This window comes from Prunus avium, chromosome 8 (assembly GCF_965620075.1).
Source record: "Prunus avium chromosome 8, drPruAviu1.hap1.1, whole genome shotgun sequence".
In the NCBI taxonomy this organism is placed as follows: domain Eukaryota; kingdom Viridiplantae; phylum Streptophyta; class Magnoliopsida; order Rosales; family Rosaceae; genus Prunus; species Prunus avium.
This window is the reverse complement of record NC_142291.1, coordinates 32,414,089-32,432,018: the sequence shown is the minus strand read 5'-3', so window position 1 is coordinate 32,432,018 and position 17,930 is coordinate 32,414,089. Positions and strand designations below refer to the sequence as shown.

At 37.0% G+C, this 17,930-nt stretch overlaps 2 protein-coding genes and 2 pseudogenes across 4 annotated transcripts; 2 read left to right on the top strand and 2 right to left on the bottom strand.

The window, feature by feature from the left end:
• Positions 1-238: 238 nt before the first annotated feature.
• On the bottom strand, positions 239-2,291 carry LOC110768100 (F-box/FBD/LRR-repeat protein At1g13570 pseudogene; annotated as a pseudogene). The gene is made up of 3 exons (XR_015826303.1): positions 1,080-2,291; positions 632-936; positions 239-465 (listed from the first exon to the last, which is right to left on the bottom strand). The product of XR_015826303.1 is annotated as an F-box/FBD/LRR-repeat protein At1g13570 pseudogene (transcript).
• Positions 2,292-3,856: 1,565 nt separating this feature from the next.
• LOC148292562 (uncharacterized) lies at positions 3,857-4,691 on the top strand. Its single transcript, XM_088245482.1, has one exon. It carries the CDS (start codon positions 3,967-3,969, stop codon positions 4,501-4,503), a length of 537 nt encoding a protein of 178 aa, XP_088101608.1. The 5' UTR covers positions 3,857-3,966; the 3' UTR covers positions 4,504-4,691.
• Positions 4,692-6,949: 2,258 nt separating this feature from the next.
• Positions 6,950-10,424, bottom strand: LOC110768121 (F-box/FBD/LRR-repeat protein At1g13570-like; annotated as a pseudogene). The gene is made up of 4 exons (XR_015826363.1): positions 10,358-10,424; positions 8,963-9,786; positions 8,689-8,844; positions 6,950-8,550 (listed from the first exon to the last, which is right to left on the bottom strand). The product of XR_015826363.1 is annotated as an F-box/FBD/LRR-repeat protein At1g13570-like (transcript).
• A 684-nt stretch (positions 10,425-11,108) lies between these two features.
• LOC110768118 (uncharacterized) lies at positions 11,109-12,033 on the top strand. The gene has a single exon (XM_021971801.2). The coding sequence runs from the start codon at positions 11,206-11,208 to the stop codon at positions 11,743-11,745; it is 540 nt and encodes a 179-aa protein (XP_021827493.1). The 5' UTR covers positions 11,109-11,205; the 3' UTR covers positions 11,746-12,033.
• The last annotated feature ends 5,897 nt before the right edge of the window (positions 12,034-17,930 follow it).

The following is a 17,930-nucleotide window of genomic DNA, read 5'->3' as shown; positions in this document are numbered from 1 at the left end:
CCAAGTTATTTTGCCAGCTTTTACACATGAGGTGAGATCCACATGAATATAAGAAGTTGGGGAAAGTAGAGTGTTTGGGAAAGCAATTAGTTTCTGAAGCTTATTCCTTGTAATTCATCTTTCCCTGTGAGACTTTGTGCTTCCCTGCTTACTATGTTTCAATAAGGATGTAAATTGGCAAACGAGATTAGATAAATCTAATTCATAATCGCCAAGCGACTTAAATTTAAACAACATATGCCTCAACAAAGATAATTGAAAGTAATAATGATACATCGTTCAGAAACATAGGCAGGCATAAACCAAAAAGACTTGTGCCAAACAGTCCAAAACCGCATTCATTTCTTCAATCAAGTCCTCTTATCTTAGCTGCCAAACTTCACTGATGAATCATTGGTCAAGAAGATTATCTCTGAATGCATTGAGGCACCCCCTAACCGGGTTCAACCAGCACCATCCCTGACTCTGTCGCATGTAAGATAAATAAATTATTTCAATTCAAATATTTATATAAAATCTAATGAAAAGACACTTACATTCAATTTTAATGAAAAATTCAAAATCTTTAAAGAACAAAAATAAAATTAAAAAAATGAGCCGCCCCTGGACAATGTGCCCAGGGCGGTCGCACCTCCGACTCTTGGCCGGCACTAGGTCCAAGAAGATAATCTCGGAATGCACTGAGGCATGCCCTAACCGGAGCACCTGTTTAACGAGCTCCTGAGAACCATGGTCATAAGCAGGCGCAATAATCATCTTCTCGAGCACAGGAGAATTTAAAAGCAGAAATCTGACAAAATCTAATGCATTTTTTACACCCCCAAGGTTTGATAATTTAACAAGTCGCAGTTGGGTGAATGGGCAAATCCAGTTTCCATATAAAGAGTTCACTTCTGACAAAGCAGCCTCACCCTCTCCCTTTCCTCGTCCGTAGAGCTACACGAGATATAATATAGGCATCAGAATCTGAATCAACTACAGAAACACAGCTCTCTAAACAACAATTTTCAGAGTAGAATTGGCTTGAAATTTTAAATTCAACTGAAGAAATTTGCAAGCATCAATAGAATAAAACTCACACAAATTTCTAGTTCTTGGACAGCAGGGGAGCTTCTCAGGAGGTATAGAGCAGTTAAAATCTCCACCGGATCACAAAAGTTTACGGTTATATAAAGAAAATTCAGATGTAGACATGGTTCAGGTAGCTTGGCTGACAAGGCACCAGCAGCCAAAATCTAGAGCAGAAATCATCAAGAAAACATCCGACTCAATGAACATGCTCAAATTTCCATTGCCATGTAAATGATCGTTTAATGAAAGTATGACACCAGAAAATCCGTTACCTGTAAAAAATATCCCTGAATTTTTAGCCTCTGAATACGAGGCAGGTGAACTAAAAACTTGCCCAAATTGCTGCCAGAACGGTCACAAACCCTTCTTTGATCGTCATTGGCGTCCGTATAAATGCGAACATCAGCAAGATTTAAGGTATTCTCAAAAATAACATCCTGACAACCACGAACAACATCAAGGAATTGGAGATTTGGTGCATCAATCTTAAGACAGGCGAAATCGAGCTTTGCCAAAGCCAAACTTTGAAGTAGAGGACAACAAGCAATCAGATTCTGGAACACATCTTGGGACAGGGTAAGATATCCAAGAGCAAGGCATTTCAAATCCCTGAAGCCTTTGAATAATGTTAGCGGAGGTTTTAGCTCACAATTAACTAACCGCAAATGGATCATATCTTTACAGGAAAACATATGTGAAGGAATACTATAGGATAGGAGTACCCTTTCCAAATTCTAAGTTTGAACTCTTTGACGGAGTTTCTTGATAGATGATGAATCCATCGATCAATATCCCGACTGGCTACACCATGTAAATAAGAAAGCTCAAACTTGTGAATGGGGCCAATGTGACCTTGGAGTACATGATCAACAATGTTCACAAAGCTTATATGCTTTTGAGTTGAGACACACTGTTTATCGAACACAAGATGACGAATCGTAGCCCATCTGTATCTCCAGTTTCTTGATAAAATACTTGTCCTCACTGCATCTCTAATGGGCAAATGTGACAAAATTTGTTCTATAACATCACTTGGTAAGTTGCTAATTATGTCCAACTCCATCTACGATTTCGAACTGGACTTGGGTGGTTCTCTTTACTCCTGACACATTCAAACACATCACAGATAATAAGCAAAAAATTTCAAATATCTATTCTGCTATTAACAGCAAAGTTCACAGATATTTCATAATCAAAAACCCTCAGCGACAGCGTTACTAACTGACCGGAATGAAAAAAAAAAATGCAAAAACAACTTACCAAATGAGTTTGCTTTTCGAAGTTTGCCCCTTATCATTTGTTTGGTTCATAAGTTGTGTATATATACAATCAAATTGCTAGTATGAATATCCTATAATTATCTCTACAACTAAACGATAAATACAATATAGATACAGCTTATATCTATTGCTGATGTAAATGATAAACACAAAATTCCTCAAGAGATAGAGTCTTCTACGTATACAAGTTACAACACAATAGAGGTAGAGTCCATCGATACAATGAGTCATACTTCTATTAGAAATGTGGTACACAAAGTGATCTAAAATTGTGATACATTTAAAATTATCAAACTCACCCAAATGAACACACGCATGTCTGCGAGAATTGAATTATGAATTTCTCAATCAATATGGACAAGTAAACCACTCAAAATTCTTGGTCATTTTCCAGTCCATGAATTTGATTCATAAATATTTATTTCATTAGATTTTTCCTATAAGGTAAGGCTATTAGAATATCTATGGCCGGCACTAAATCGGATTAACCTTAAATATTAAAACAACCCAAGTGAGCACTTGTCTGTGTGAAATTGAATAATGAATTTCCCAATCGATAGAGACAGGTGAATCCAATCAACCCAATTTAGATGCAAAGTTAGTCAACATAGTCGTCCACTCTTGCATTAAAGTATATTGATAATAAATATGAAAGGGATAACAGCCTTAATTCCCAACTAAAATTTCCTTATTACTTAAAGTTAGTTTCAATACTATCTCAAATTATAAAACCACTGGGAATTCTAACTCGAACCAAAATACCTACAAAAAGGAATCAAATTTTGCCTTAAAACTTAAAACGCTGAGTTAACTTACGAAATAATGTTATTCGCATAAAAAGACGGGTCATGAACTTTAATCGGAACTTGAAATTCAAACTTACAGCGATTGGATTTTGCTATTTATGGGCTTACACATGTTAAGTTGTTCCTCGATCATCCCGACTAACTGTTCTACTTCATTTACATATTCAATAATGACTTTTAAATGATAAATACGCAAATAATAAGCTCTGTTCTTTGTTATTAACAAAGGTGAGAAATTTCGAACTTAAGTCACTTCTAACAATGGAAAACATAAATATTGTTAGAGCAACAGCTAATTGGTCCCTAGTAATTAGAATTGAATTGTTTTACTTCATATACGTGGTTTATGGATGATATACCCAAAAGAAAATTGTGAGAGTAGTAGTAGAAAACGAACCCAAAAGAGAAAAGGGTCAGCCCCCAACTTCGGAAGGGTCAACTTCACCATCACCAATAAATCATCCTTCAATTACTATATTGTATGCTTTTGTCACACTGTTCGATTTTGGTCCACTCTGGTGTATATTATATGCTTTTGAACCCTTCACATGTCCCATTTGAATTTAAATTTTTTGATATAGTCCACACGTCACAATTAATGATTTTTTCTTCTCTCTCGGCTTGCCGTTCCAATTTGACTGCTTCCAATGCCTACTTCCAAGAAACAAGTCCAAATCCCAAGTCCCCCCACACCTTTATAAACCCACAAACATATCTGCCTCATCAGCTCACAATTCCAAAGCTTCCCATTTCTTTTCTTGTTCGATTTCAACCCATAAACAACATACAACATCTATTTCATCAAAACCATGAGGAGGACCGCTAGCAAAGCAAAGAAGCAAAGCAAGTTGATGTACATTATTTGTGCACCCATTAGAACTCTGACCAAGGCCAGGAACTTTTACATGAGGGGGCTTGAGGATTATGCTGGCAAGGTGGGTTATGGTGGTGGTGGTGTGAGTGGCTACACTGCCTCACAAGTTCCACGCTTGCCCAAGAGCTTCAGTGTCAATTCCTCGAGCTCTAGCGACGATGAAGACTTGAGGCAGCTTCTCAGGACGGCGTCGTCAAGGAAGAGCAATGCAGAGAAAGAAAGCAATGTGAAGTCAGAAGGTAATTCAGATATGCATGGAAGACCAATTGTTAGACAAGCAGCTCAACCCATTGGTAGACAACAAACTGTGAATGGGATGGGGATGAGGAGTTACAGTGTTGGGTTGAAGATGGGAAGAATTGATGAGGAGATGGCTTGTTCTTTTGAGGAGGATGAAGCGAATGTGAAGGCTGATTTCTATCCAAGAAGTAGAAGTTATGCTGTCAAGAGACGAAGTGGTGGGTTTGCATAATAAGTGGACGACTTGATTTCTTGATTTTTTTGGTGTGAAAAAATGTATGTATTGAAAAGAGTTGAACCAATTCTCTCTTTAGTCCACTCTATTGTTTACTTTGGTTCCTTCATTACCAATTGATATTTGGAAATTTAGATATAAAAAAATGTCAAAAATTGTCTCATCAAAGATAATTGGCAGTGTTATAGACTTTGTTCAGAAAAACATACATACATCACAAATACTTGAATCAAACCCACATTTCTGCAATAAAGTCCTGTGTTAGCTGCAGAAATTGATGCACGATCATGGGTCCAAGTAGATTATCTCAGCACACAATGAGGCACGCCTAAACCGGCGCAACTTTTTTAAAAGTTCGGAAGAACCGTTGTAAGTGCCAAAACATGAGAAGTTAGGATATGAAAATATAAGAGAATATGAAAATGAGAGAAGATAATTTTCTGGTTTTCAACTTGTATTCAGTTTTCATTGATTCTTCTTTTTATTACAAGCAAGCATATTTATACAAGTGGAAGTACAAGTAAGACAAAATACCTTGAGCTCCCAACCTTTGAATTCCCAAGGTCAAGCCTACCAAATTAGGCAACCAAACCATTCTTCCCTAAATTAAGGTAGGCTCCTAACCTAATTCTACCAATCCCATTAATGACTAAACTAACTAATTCATTAATGAGCTAGTAGACTAATTCAACATATGACAAATGCTAACACTCCCCCTCAAGTTGGTGCATAGATATCACCAATGCCCAACTTGCCAAGAGAGTTGTGGAAAGCTATAACAAGAGACTTCCTTCATTAATATGTCTGCATCGAGCTTCTTCTTAATAAAATGTCGATCCACTTCAACATGCCCCCTCACGTGGGACCACTACATGGTGGGCCACACGTGGAGCAAAGGCCACATTGAAGTTAATCATTTCGGTCTGTCGGTGGCAACACCAAATCCAAGTGCAGCCGGTTGGTCGGTAGATCACATAAACCATGCGAATAAGGCAAAGGCAAAGCAAAGAACACAGAAACCCTGTGAACACGGTAAGAACACAGAAACCCTGTGAACACGGCAAAGGTAAGGTAAAGGACACAGAAACCCTGTGAACACGGCAAAGATAAGGTAAAGGACACAGAAACCCTGTGAACACGGCAAGGACACAACCAAACCCTAAAATAGGGAAAGGCACGTCAAGGTAAAACCAAACCCTAAACAAAATAGGGTGTGGCAAGGTAAAGCCAAACCCTAAAAAATAGGATAAGGCAAGGGTACGGAAAGTCAAAAGCAAAGACAGGGTCAACGGGCATGACCACATCGGAAACACACCAGTAAAGGTAAGAACACGGTAGAAGCAACAACAACACTGTCCTCAACAAGAGACAACAACACTGGTAGCAGCAAGAGCAACACTGGTACCAGCAAGAGCAATATAAGGCACTGGCACCAGCAAGACAAGGCAGGGCAGACAACTGTGGCAGTAGCAACAGCAGAGGCAACTTCTCTTCACTCCCCCTCTCCCCCTGAAGAGAAAGGGTCGATGGAGCCATATGATCAGTGGCACTGGCACCAGTGAGAGAAATCTAAGACACTGGCACCAGCAAGTGCAATATAGTAGGCAGCAACAATAATACTAGCAGCGTCACAAATACTTCCACTATTACAGACACAACTTCTCTTCACTCCTTCTCTCCCCCTGAAGAAAAGAGGTTGTCAGAACCATAAGCAGTGGCACTTGTGAAACAGAAGCTGACTGAAGCTCAGATGTAGAAGAATCAATCATGGCAGATAGGTAACTGAATTGTAGGCAGCGGAATAGATGAGCAGCAGTGTCACTCCCCCTCAAATCCGACGACGTATGAGAGTCGAGATTTGGAGAAAGCAACACCGGTAATGACAATAAAGTTGCAGCACCCAAATAAAGTTGCATCTATCTCCCCCTCAAATCTGACACTGGTAGAGGGTCGAGATTTGAAAGAAAGAAAATGAAATAATAGTAAAGAGATTCAAACATGGCAGTCTCGTGGCAGAAACAAATGCAAGGAAAGGTGGAATGGAGATGGGCAGCCGACAACTGGAGGAAAGGAATAAAAGATGGAGAAGAGTCTGCAACAACCCAAAAAGAAAGAAGAAATAAAAATGAAGAGAAGAGGTGGCAATTTTTTTTTCTTTTTCATATATATATTTAATGGAGAAATGAGTAGGCAGAGAAACTTTACCCACACAAATATGATGTGCATGAGAACAAAGGGATGAGGAGAGAACACCCTTCACGTGGGTAACAGAGGGGGAAGAAATATACCCCAAAAAATGGTATGGAAATAGAGTGGAAGAAATAATTTAAGGAAATAAAAGGGAATAAAATAAGAAGTATGGGATTGGTGGTGAGAAAAGAAACCATAAAAAAGAGAATAGTAGTATTAAGAAAATGGAATGTTTGGGAACAAGCAAGACACCTATCACGTGGGCACAAGAGGAAATGATGAAGAAAGGCAATATGTGATAAGAAACAAACAAACAAAAAAGGAACCCACCAAAAAAAAGAGACAAAAAAGTGCTATTTAATAATATATAGAACCTTTGTAAAAGAAAGAGGAGAAACATAAGGGAGCACAAGTTTTTGTTAAACAAAGGGAAGTTCAGAGAAAGAAAAAAGTGAGGGTGCACGTGAGAGAGTTGTGGGCAGTCAGAAGAAGTGGTGTGAGGTGTGAGAAAACAATTTTAAAATATAAAGAGAAGTGAAACCCATTTATCAAGTGGGAAAAAGCCATACTGGAACGAAAAAACAAGTGAAAGAAATTGTGTCAAAAGGAACATCACATGTGGCAACAGAGGGCAGGCAGGCAGGCGTCCAAAGTGTGCAGCAGAGAAGAGAGCAAGTATTTTGCTCAGAAAAATGGAGAGATACAGAGATACAGAGAGAGAGATAGGGATATGAGGAGATAGACAGAGAGTTGAGCAGAGCTGCATGAGCGATACAGGCAAGCTAAGGAGCCGGGACAGTGCCGGCAATACAAAGAGAGAGTCAGCACATGTGCAAGAGAGCAACAACACCAGTTAAGGGACCAACGACAGAGAAGCACGGTAGGACAGAGACAAAGGCCGGCTGGAGAAGGCTCGGCGAGCGGTGACGAGGCTCACGGAGGAAGGCGACGGCTCGGTGAGCGGTGACAAAGCTCACGGAGGACAGGGATCATGGTGATCAAGGGACGTACTGCCCACCAAAGGAAACAGATCAGGCCATCATGGCCCAGGGGCTTATTGCTCATACAGATGACAGAGAGGAAATTTAGCAGAAACAAGGTAATGACAATTTTTATTTTTATTTTAATACTGGAAGGGAAAGAAAATGAAGGAAAAAAAAATGCAGTGACAAAAGAAGCTGCGAAAAAGGCTAAGGTAGAAAGAAAAATATGTTGATTATAGAGGAGAGGAGAAACAAGAGAATTTATAGTAACATGAAGATACGCCAACGACTCTCAATTTGGTAGAGGATCTTAAGGATTAGCCATTAGGCTCTGATACCATGCCAAAACATGAGAAGTTAGGATATGAAAATATAAGAGAATATGAAAATGAGAGAAGATAATTTTCTGGTTTTCAACTTGTATTCAGTTTTCATTGATTCTTCTTTTTATTACAAGCAAGCATATTTATACAAGTGGAAGTACAAGTAAGACAAAATACCTTGAGCTCCCAACCTTTGAATTCCCAAGGTCAAGCCTACCAAATTAGGCAACCAAACCATTCTTCCCTAAATTAAGGTAGGCTCCTAACCTAATTCTACCAATCCCATTAATGACTAAACTAACTAATTCATTAATGAGCTAGTAGACTAATTCAACATATGACAAATGCTAACAGTAAGAAGCTGGCTTAACAGTCATCCTCTCAAGCACAGGGGAACTTAGAAGCAGAAATCTGATGAAGTCTAGCTCATGTTTGCCACCATACATGCTTATCATTTTCACACGTTGGAGTTCAGTGAATTGGCAATTCTGATTGTCATCTAACCGAGAGTTCACTTCTCCCACAACATCCCGATCTTCGTGGTGAGCCTAAACAAGATATATAACATCAGAATCATGAACTTCTAGGAAAACAGCTCTGTAATCTACAATATCATGGAGTGCAGTTGTTTTGAGAGTGTGAATTCAACAGAGCAACATTGCAGGGGTTGATAGAACGAAACTCACAAAAATTTCAAGTTCTTGTAGGGCAGGGGAGCTTCTCAGAATGCAAAGAGCTGCTAAAATCCCCTTTAGAGCCTTAAAGCGGATGCTAATAGAAAGAAACTTCAGACATAGGCATGGTTGAGGCAGCTTTCCTGGCAAGGGACGAACAGCCAAATACTGGAGACGCAAAGATGCATAAAACAGCAGACTCAATGAATAAGCTCCAAATTCCCATAGCAGTGTATATGGTCTTTAAATTAAGTGTGTGAAATCACAAAAACACACTACCAATTACCTTTAAAAAGTTTCTTCCAAATGTGAGCCTTCGAATATGAGGAAAGTGAACAAAAAATTGGACTAAATTGCTGTCAGGAACCTGTCTTAAGTCATCATTGATTGCTAAAGTAAAGGAAACATCAGCAAGATTTAAGGTATTCTCAAGATTAACCATCTCAAAAACAACTTCATCAACCTCAACCTCAACCTCAAGTAATTCTAGTTTCGGTGCATCCATCTTGAGATGACATAAACCATCGCAGTTTAGCAAACGCAATGTCTTAAACAGAGGACAGCAAACAATCAAATTCTTAAACACATCTTGGGCCAAGGTAACATTCTCCATGCAAAGACTCTTCAAACTTCTAAAGCCTTTGAATGTTGATGGAGGCCGTAGCAAGCACCTATATAAGTCTAAATGAGTCATATCTTGACAGGAGAAGAAACATGAAGGCATCTCCTAGAGATGTCTTTTCCAATTTTCAAGTGTGAACTCTTTGATAGAGTTTCTTGATAGATGAAGAATCCATCGTTCAAAATCACTGTTTGCTAGAAAATCATCGGGACGAGAAAGCAGGAAACTGCATATGGGGCCAATGTGAAGTAAGAGTACTTGATCAACAATGTTTGCAAAGGTTGTCTGCTTCACAGTTGATAAAGACAGACTATCGAACTTAAGATGTGGAAGCATAGCCGATTTGTATCTCCACTTGCTTGATAAGATACTTGTCCTCGCTGCGTCCCTAATTGGCAAAAGTAACAAAAAATTTTCTATAACATCACTTGGTAAGTTGCTAATTTTATCCGTCTTGATCTCCACTTTCGAACGCAACTTGGGTGGTTCTGTTTGGTTCTGAGAACTGTGACCCTTCTGTGTTTGAGAGAGAGAGAGAGAGAGAGAGAGAGCAAACAGAGTTTAAATATTTCTACTCTCATAGAATTACCAAATATTATAAGAAGAACAATGCATGAACCATCCAAAAGGCAATGTTCAGCAATTTCCAAAAGGCAAATGAATTTTTGTGAAGTGAAATAAAGACTTGAAAGGAAGGTTTTGCTAGTTCATTTTATTAACACAATCCACAAGCAAAGCCAAAAAAACTTACCATTTCACTTCACTTTTGTCCAGAAATACATAACTTCTTTCCCGCCAGATCTTATCCGAATTTTTTTGTGTTAATTAATTTAGTTATTTGACTACTCTAAACTTTTTTTTGGTCAATAACTACTCTAAACTTGAAAGCTAAGAATTGAATCAATGTGTACGGCTATGCACCAAATTAATTTTATATATGAACCCCACGGAACCCAAGTGTCAATTGAGCTCTTTTTTTTTATATAGAACAATGTAATCTTAAATTGAACTGAACTAAACCACAATTAGTTTAGTTTGATTCGATTTTATATCACTTACTATTATGTTTCAACCATTTAATATCAAAAACTAAAATCCATAAGGGTGCATTCGAATTTGACGTCATCCCTCCAAATCAAAGCCAATTTGAACGAAGATTTAGTCAACTTAGTCATGCATTCGTACATTAATTACTAGTGATGTAATGTATGGACCCCTATTCTATGACTTCTAATTATTATAAGAAATTCTTTGTTTAGAGAAAAATAATAATTATATTCATAAACTAGGCATAAAAATCATCAACTACAAGAGCAAATAGAAATTATTGACCCCAATGACAAATGCGTGGGCGAACAATAAACTCGCATATCTTTCGATTGATCTAATCTGATAGACGAAAGAGGTTCTTTGTTTTTACCTAATAGAAAATGTTGTGGTAGAAAAGAAAAAAAAAAGGGGGTAAATAAAACAAAAGATTGGTAAACTTTGTATGACCCGCTCAAATACGCCCCAACTTTGGGAAGGGTCATATCCTATTATTTATTAAGTTAATATATTATATGCTTTTGTCACGTTGTTTTTGGTTGAGGTATTATAAATTAATATTTACATGTTTGAACATTTCACATGTCCTATATGATTTAAGAATTTTGATATGGTCCAAAGTCCACACGTCGCAATTAATGATTTTTCTTTTCTTCTCTCTCGGCTTGCCGTCCGATTTAGACTGCTTCTGATGTTACTTCCAAGAAACAAGTCCAAAACCCAAATCCCCCACACCTTTATAAAATCACCAACTCTCCCTCATCAGCTCACAGTTTCAACATTTTTCAAGTCTCCTTTCTTGTTCTAAAATCTCTGTCCAAACCCAATATTCAAAAACCGTTCACATCAAATTTTTTACAATGAGGAGCAACGCTAAGAAGCAAAGCAAGTTGATGTACATTATTTGTGCACCCATTAGGACCTTGACCAAGGCCAGGAACTTTTACATGAGGAGCTTGGAAGATTGTGCTGGCAAGGTAGGTTATGGTGGTGGTGGAGTGAGTGGCTACACTGCCTCTCAAGTTCCACGCTTGCCCAAGAGCTTCAGTGTCAATTCCTCGAGCTCTAGCGACGATGAGGACTTGAGGCAGCTTCTCAGAACGGCGTCGTCGAAGAATTCGAAGAGGAATGATGTAGAGAAGAAGAACAATAATAAACCTGCAGGTGATTTAGATGTGCATCGAAGACCAGTTGTGAGACAAGCAGCTCAACCCATTGGGAGACAACAAACTATGAATGGGATGGGGATGAGGAGTTATAGTGTAGGGTTGAAGATGGGAAGGATTGATGAGGAGATGGCTTGTTCTTTTGAGGAAGATGAAGTGAATGTTGTGAAGGCTGATTTGTATCCAAGAAGTAGAAGTTATGCTGTTAAGAGAAGAAGTGGTGGGTTTGCATAATTGACGGAAGTGGTGAAGTGAAAAAATTTCAATTTCAAAAGTAAAGTGAGACTGAGTGCTCGTTTCAAGAAGTAAAACAGTAATTAAGCTTAATTAATATTAGTGAAGGATTTGATTTCTTGATTCTTTGGATGTAAAAAAAAAGTATACATAGGAAAGAGTTGGTGTGAGAGAGATTGAACCATTTCTCAATTCCTCTATCAACTCCCATTTTTTTATTTTGTTCCTTTCATATAGGCATTGATATTTGGAAATTTAATTGAAGTTTACTCTTTCATTTTCTTTCAACTTTATTATATCAGATTGATTTGCCATGATGAAAAGTCAATAATTATCTTTTGGTTTTACTGGGCTGACCCATAGGCCCTTAGCTGGACCCAAAAATTAAGGCCCAAATTAAACCAGCCCTCTTCGTCCAAACCATAATAACTGTGTACAATTTGGATTTGATGCACAAACATTGTATTGAAAACCCAAAAATGAAACTAAAGCCAAGATGAAACAAAGGTTCTAACAAATCAGCGACTGTTTTAAGCTCTATCCCCATAAAATAAAGGCTTTTTATCACAAATGGTCCTTCAGGTTTACAAAATTATCACGAATCGTCCTTTAGGTTTTTTTGTGACACTAATAGTCCTTTAGGTTGTAATACACCCATCAAAATGGTCCTTCTGTTAGTTTATGTTAAAACTGAAGTTAATCTGTTAAAATTGAAGTTAAATGCACATGCTCAGCCTGTTTTTTGAAATAATAATCTCATCATTCCACCCAACTTTCGACCAAACCCAACTGTCAGAACCCATTCCCTCCATTTCCTCATGGTCCTTCCATTTTGGCGCCCCTGTACTATATAACCAATAAAAAAAGTAGACTTTTGAAGAAATTGAAACAATCCAAGCTCAAGAGAAAGACCAACAATTGAGAACTCCAGAGAAAGACCAAACTCATGGATCAATTTGAAAATAGAAGTCCTGCAAATTCATTATCCATGGCACATCAAATACAGAGTCCTCAAAAAACCAGTGCATCACATCGAAGACATCAATCTTGAGCAAGTCCTAACACAATATATCAAAATGAACTTCCCAAATCCTAACACAAGACATCGAAATGAACTTCCCATACAATACATCAAAATGAAGTTCCAAGTCCTAACTCAAACTCTCCATGGTCTTCCTCTTTTTGCTGGAGACTAAAGTCTTTTTTGCTGGGTTTGTGGTGTCGTGCCTTGGTTTGATGAAGAAGGTTGTGAAAGAGGAGGCTGTGAACCCACTGTAGGTACCGATGAATTCTCTTTTTTGCTGGGTTTGAATTCTCTTGTCTTTTAAAGGTATCAAGGTTGTCATCATTCCAATCAATAAACAAACCATCCCAATTCAAAGATTGGGCCACATGAATCTCTTGCACCAATGGTATTTCGTTATCAACAGTGTTCATAGGCATACGAGGTTGACTTGCTGGTTGCTGTCTAACTACATACAAAGGCATATTTCTACTCTTAGGCATGGCTGCAACCATCTTCAACACATGCTCATCATTTTCTAAGATTTTAAAATCCTCATTGTCCACCTTGTAAAAAAAAACTAACTCATTCCTTTCATATCCTAATTGTTCTACAATCCTCACAAGCTCAATCCATCACATTTTATCTCCATCTACGTGGTCAAGAAACACAACCTCCCCTCCTACATATTCATCAATGCCTCCCCCTTTAATCAGTTTGCCTCCATGGTGAATCTCAAGACTAAATTTATCAGGATCTGCCAAGAAGAAATATTAATCAATGCCAAAAGCCTTCTTTTAACTTAATTATCTTTTTTTTTTTTATATCAGCATCACATACCTAAAAAAAATTAGGTAAAATACAGACCTAACAATTAAGTAATAAATAATAGGGCTTCTTAGATCTAGGTCCAAAACGATTAGCTATAATTGGGTTTAGTCCTCGCGGTTTTAGTTTTAGATGTAGGTCCTTTGACATTTATTACTTTTTTTGTTGTGTCAATTTTACCCTTTGAGGTAAATAAGGAAAACACATTGAAAATCTAAATTTAATACATTATTTCCTTGTAATTGAATTCCATAATTTAAATTTTGAATTCTTTCCTTGATAATATTCCTAATATATGGATAAAATACAATTTAATCAATACAAAGTAAAGACCCACAAATTATACCAATCGATCAGACAAGCACCCACATTAGATTATATACCTGACATACAGGTAAATAGTGTTATTATTAGTAACGAAAAATACTTAGTGATAAATCATGTTACCTATAAGTTAGGAACATAAATTTGAAGACTACCTATAAGTCAGATAAAAAAATAGACAAAATAAAATTGTATGTTACCTAAAAAAGAGGTAGATAAAATACTATTACACATTGTCGAAAATAGGAAAAAACATATATATACCTATGCAATAGGCAATAGATAATATGACATATTATACCTATGCAATGGACAATAGGACAATATATCTATACCATAGGATAATATATCTACATCATAGGCTGAACAAACCTCAAAACATCTTACCTAAATGTAAGGTGGAAAAATAAACAAGGAGAATATTAAATTACCTATAACTTAGGTGCATAAAAACATAGGTCGGACAATATATGCTACCTATATCTCCGGTACATAAAAAACCACCATAAGGTAAGTAATCTAAGATAATGGAGTGGCGGACTCGAGAAGACATATATATAGGGTTTCTAGGTTTCTTTAGGAGAGTTAAAAACACCAGGGAGTGGCGGACTCGAGAAGACGGCTGGTTTTCTCCGCGGTGGCTGTAGTTTATTCTGTATGATACGAGACAGTTGTTGGAAAGGATTGAAGAAGGCAGTGTGGTGTGCGGATAGGGGAGGAACTCGGTTGGCTAGAAAAGAAAGAAATAATGGAGTGTTAAAAACGTAGAAAACCTATATATATGTCAATGTCCAACATTTAAAAAAGAAAAAAAAAGGTCTTCCTAATTAGGTGCTTTACTTACCATAAATTTAGTAATTTATTATAAAACCACCATAAAATTTGCTTGCAATTAATAACTTCATTATTACGTTTTACGTTTTATCTCATTAAGGTAAGTAATCTAAGATAATGGGCAATATTGGAACAAAAAATTATTTTAAATATATAAAATAAAAAGATTACATCAGACAATATTTAAAAAGGAATGTAATCCTATGTGGCACAAAAGTCAAAGGACTTGTATCAAAGTCACCAAATTCAAGGATTAAACCCAACTTCTAGATGAGAAATTGGATCTATATCAACTTTTCTATAAATAATACATAACTGAACTACCATTAAACAAAGTAGAAGATACACGACATATTTCAATAATTCTCAAACCAAATAAAACAAACATGGTCCACACCAAAGATAAAGCCAAACTGAAAAACATAAGATATCATTGACAAATATAAAAAGTTTAAAAATATTGCACAATCAAAATACAACCACATGTTTCACAAAACAAAACAACCACATTTGCAGACAAGCTGTAGTGTACACTTTAACAAAGATTAAAAAACTAACCTGTATACTTTGGCTGTTTCCCCCCTTTCGAAAGAACTCATCGGGCTCATCCATCTAGTCACTTTTGTAAAAAGAATAATGCGTGTTTGACTCTTACGAACCCAGATATTCCTTTTGCAGACCAACTTTATCAATTAAATACCCAAAAAAAACCCTAATAATACCAACTGGAACCCCAAATAGAGAGGAGGGCCCGAGGAGGAAATGGAGGGAAAAGGTTATATAGTGCAGTTTAGAGCGCCAAAATGGAGGACCGATGAAGAAATGGAGGGAAATGGTTCTGTCAGTTGGGTTTGGTCGAAGGTTGAGTGGAATGATGCGATTATCATTTCAAAAAGCAGGCTGAGCACGTGAGTTTAACGTAAGTTTTAACAGAAACTAACGGAAGGACCATTTTGATGGGTGTATTATAACCTGAAGGACTATTAGTGTCACAAAAAAACCTAAAGGACGATTCGTGATAATTTTGTAAACCTGAATGACCATTTATGATAAAAAGCCTAAAATAAAATATGAATCTGCAACGTGCTCCATTGCCTGCACTCTCTCTCACTGGAGACGGACTTCGATGAAACAGGAATATCACTACTTTTTTTATTCCCAGCCAATAATGCTATAATACTGACGAGTGTGGGTGATATTAAATTCTTCTACTCATTTGTTGGCCAAATCTGTCTATTTGTTACATGTCCTGTTGCAAATTAATGGGTTCAATTTATCTTTCAGTACTATGATTGTTACTTTGGTTTTTCTTTTTTGGGTCTATAGGCCCATTGAAATAAAACTTTTCAGATTACGCTGGGACAATATTCCCCAGACTTCAATTATTTTGCTTTCGGTGTCACTAATAAATTTAGCACCAAAAAATTCATGGTCAGAAATGCTCTCAAGCCTCTATCCGTATTCAATGTATATTGTACACCTCTCATACATACTGACGTATTCAAACTTACGGTAGAATCAATTGCTGAACTACTCTCACTGAAAAAAAAACTCCAAAGAAAAAGATATCAAACAAAACAGTACGAAAAACTGAAGATCTTTTCGTTTTCTTCTTTCTTCAATCATAACCAAAGGTTGAATGAGATGTTGGTCCATAATTAATGTGGGTGTCTGTGAAGAGAGAGGTAGGTTGGGGAAGGGGAAGGTGGTGATGCTGAATGATAGAAGGGCAAAATAGGAAAACAACATATTGTTTGAACGTGAATTAATACTCTGTCGTCATTATGATATATATGCACATAAATGAATGGATGGTTAACGATGATTAATTCGGTTAATTAACACATGGCAGACATAAATAGGTGGTGAGGTGAGGTGTGAAGTATATGCGTATTTTCTAGCATATCCTAATTAAGTTAATACATTTGAATTAGTCCCTAGTGGCAGACCCAAGTTTAGTACTCTAGAAAAATATTATTGTGTTTGTTATTGTGTGGTATTAAAATAGGGTCACGTAGTACAATTAGTCCATATTATAATATAAATTGACGATAAGATTTATATTTCTCGTTTTTATAGTATAATATGATTAAATATCCGCTTATATTGTAACACATATATAAATCCAACCATAACACAGGACACGTGTTAATTAGTTGGCTTGATCATCATTATGTCGCTACCTCACCGACTGCCGTTTGACTTGGAAGATGAGATGATTATCCGAATGAATAACCTGTATTTTTTGGGCTACTATAATGACTTAGTAGGAAGAGTGATTATGTGTGGCTTGATCCATTAGAAGTGTTTGGGATCGAGGATAACGTTGATGAGCTTATCCTCTGCGTATCCTCTGCAATCGATATGATAACAACGTGGATCGAGGATAACGTTGACTGAGCTTATCCTCTGCGTATCCTCTGCAATCGATATGATAACAACGTCCTCTGCTTAATCAAATATATTATTACTTGCGTGATAACTTCTTGCATTTAGGTATATGAGAATCAATCCGTCCGACAACATATTCCTTGTGTTTCACATGTTCTCTTATCTGTCTGTCACTAAAATAAATGGTAAACGGCAGCTACAGAGGTGTGATAGCCAAGTAATATCATCATCTGCGCAGAGGTGCTATACCCCCAAAATGTTCTTTTCTGTCACTTCTGCTGCAGAGCTGTAGAAGTGGAGAAAGACCAAGTAATATTCAATTGGCCTATGCCCATCCCATGTTTGTATAGACGTGTACGTAAAAGCCGTTATTCGTTGTCAACCTGGTCTAGCTCCATTCATTAGTAATTTGTAGACTAATAGTTTCAAGTTCGAACCCAAATAGTAATATTGAGAAACCTCCCTTCCTAACTTTGAAAAAAAAGAAATTCTCTTATATGTCTGTAAACAACAGTTTGTAGATTCCACACCCATCATTTATTATTGGTGAGAAACTCTGATGCAACAGGGATAATACTTTTTGCTATTCCCAACTAAAAAGACAATGACACGTAAAATAATTTTTTTCATTTATCCTTGTATTATTGATCAAAAATAGCACACAAGAAAGTTTTTTTTTCCTATTATTGGGACTGATGGGAAGTGACAGTACATGGGCATATTGCGGGGTCCGTGACTATTGTCGTTTTATTATCATGCGTTGGTGGAAAATAGACTTTAGGTTTTGCTCTTATGATAGACATCG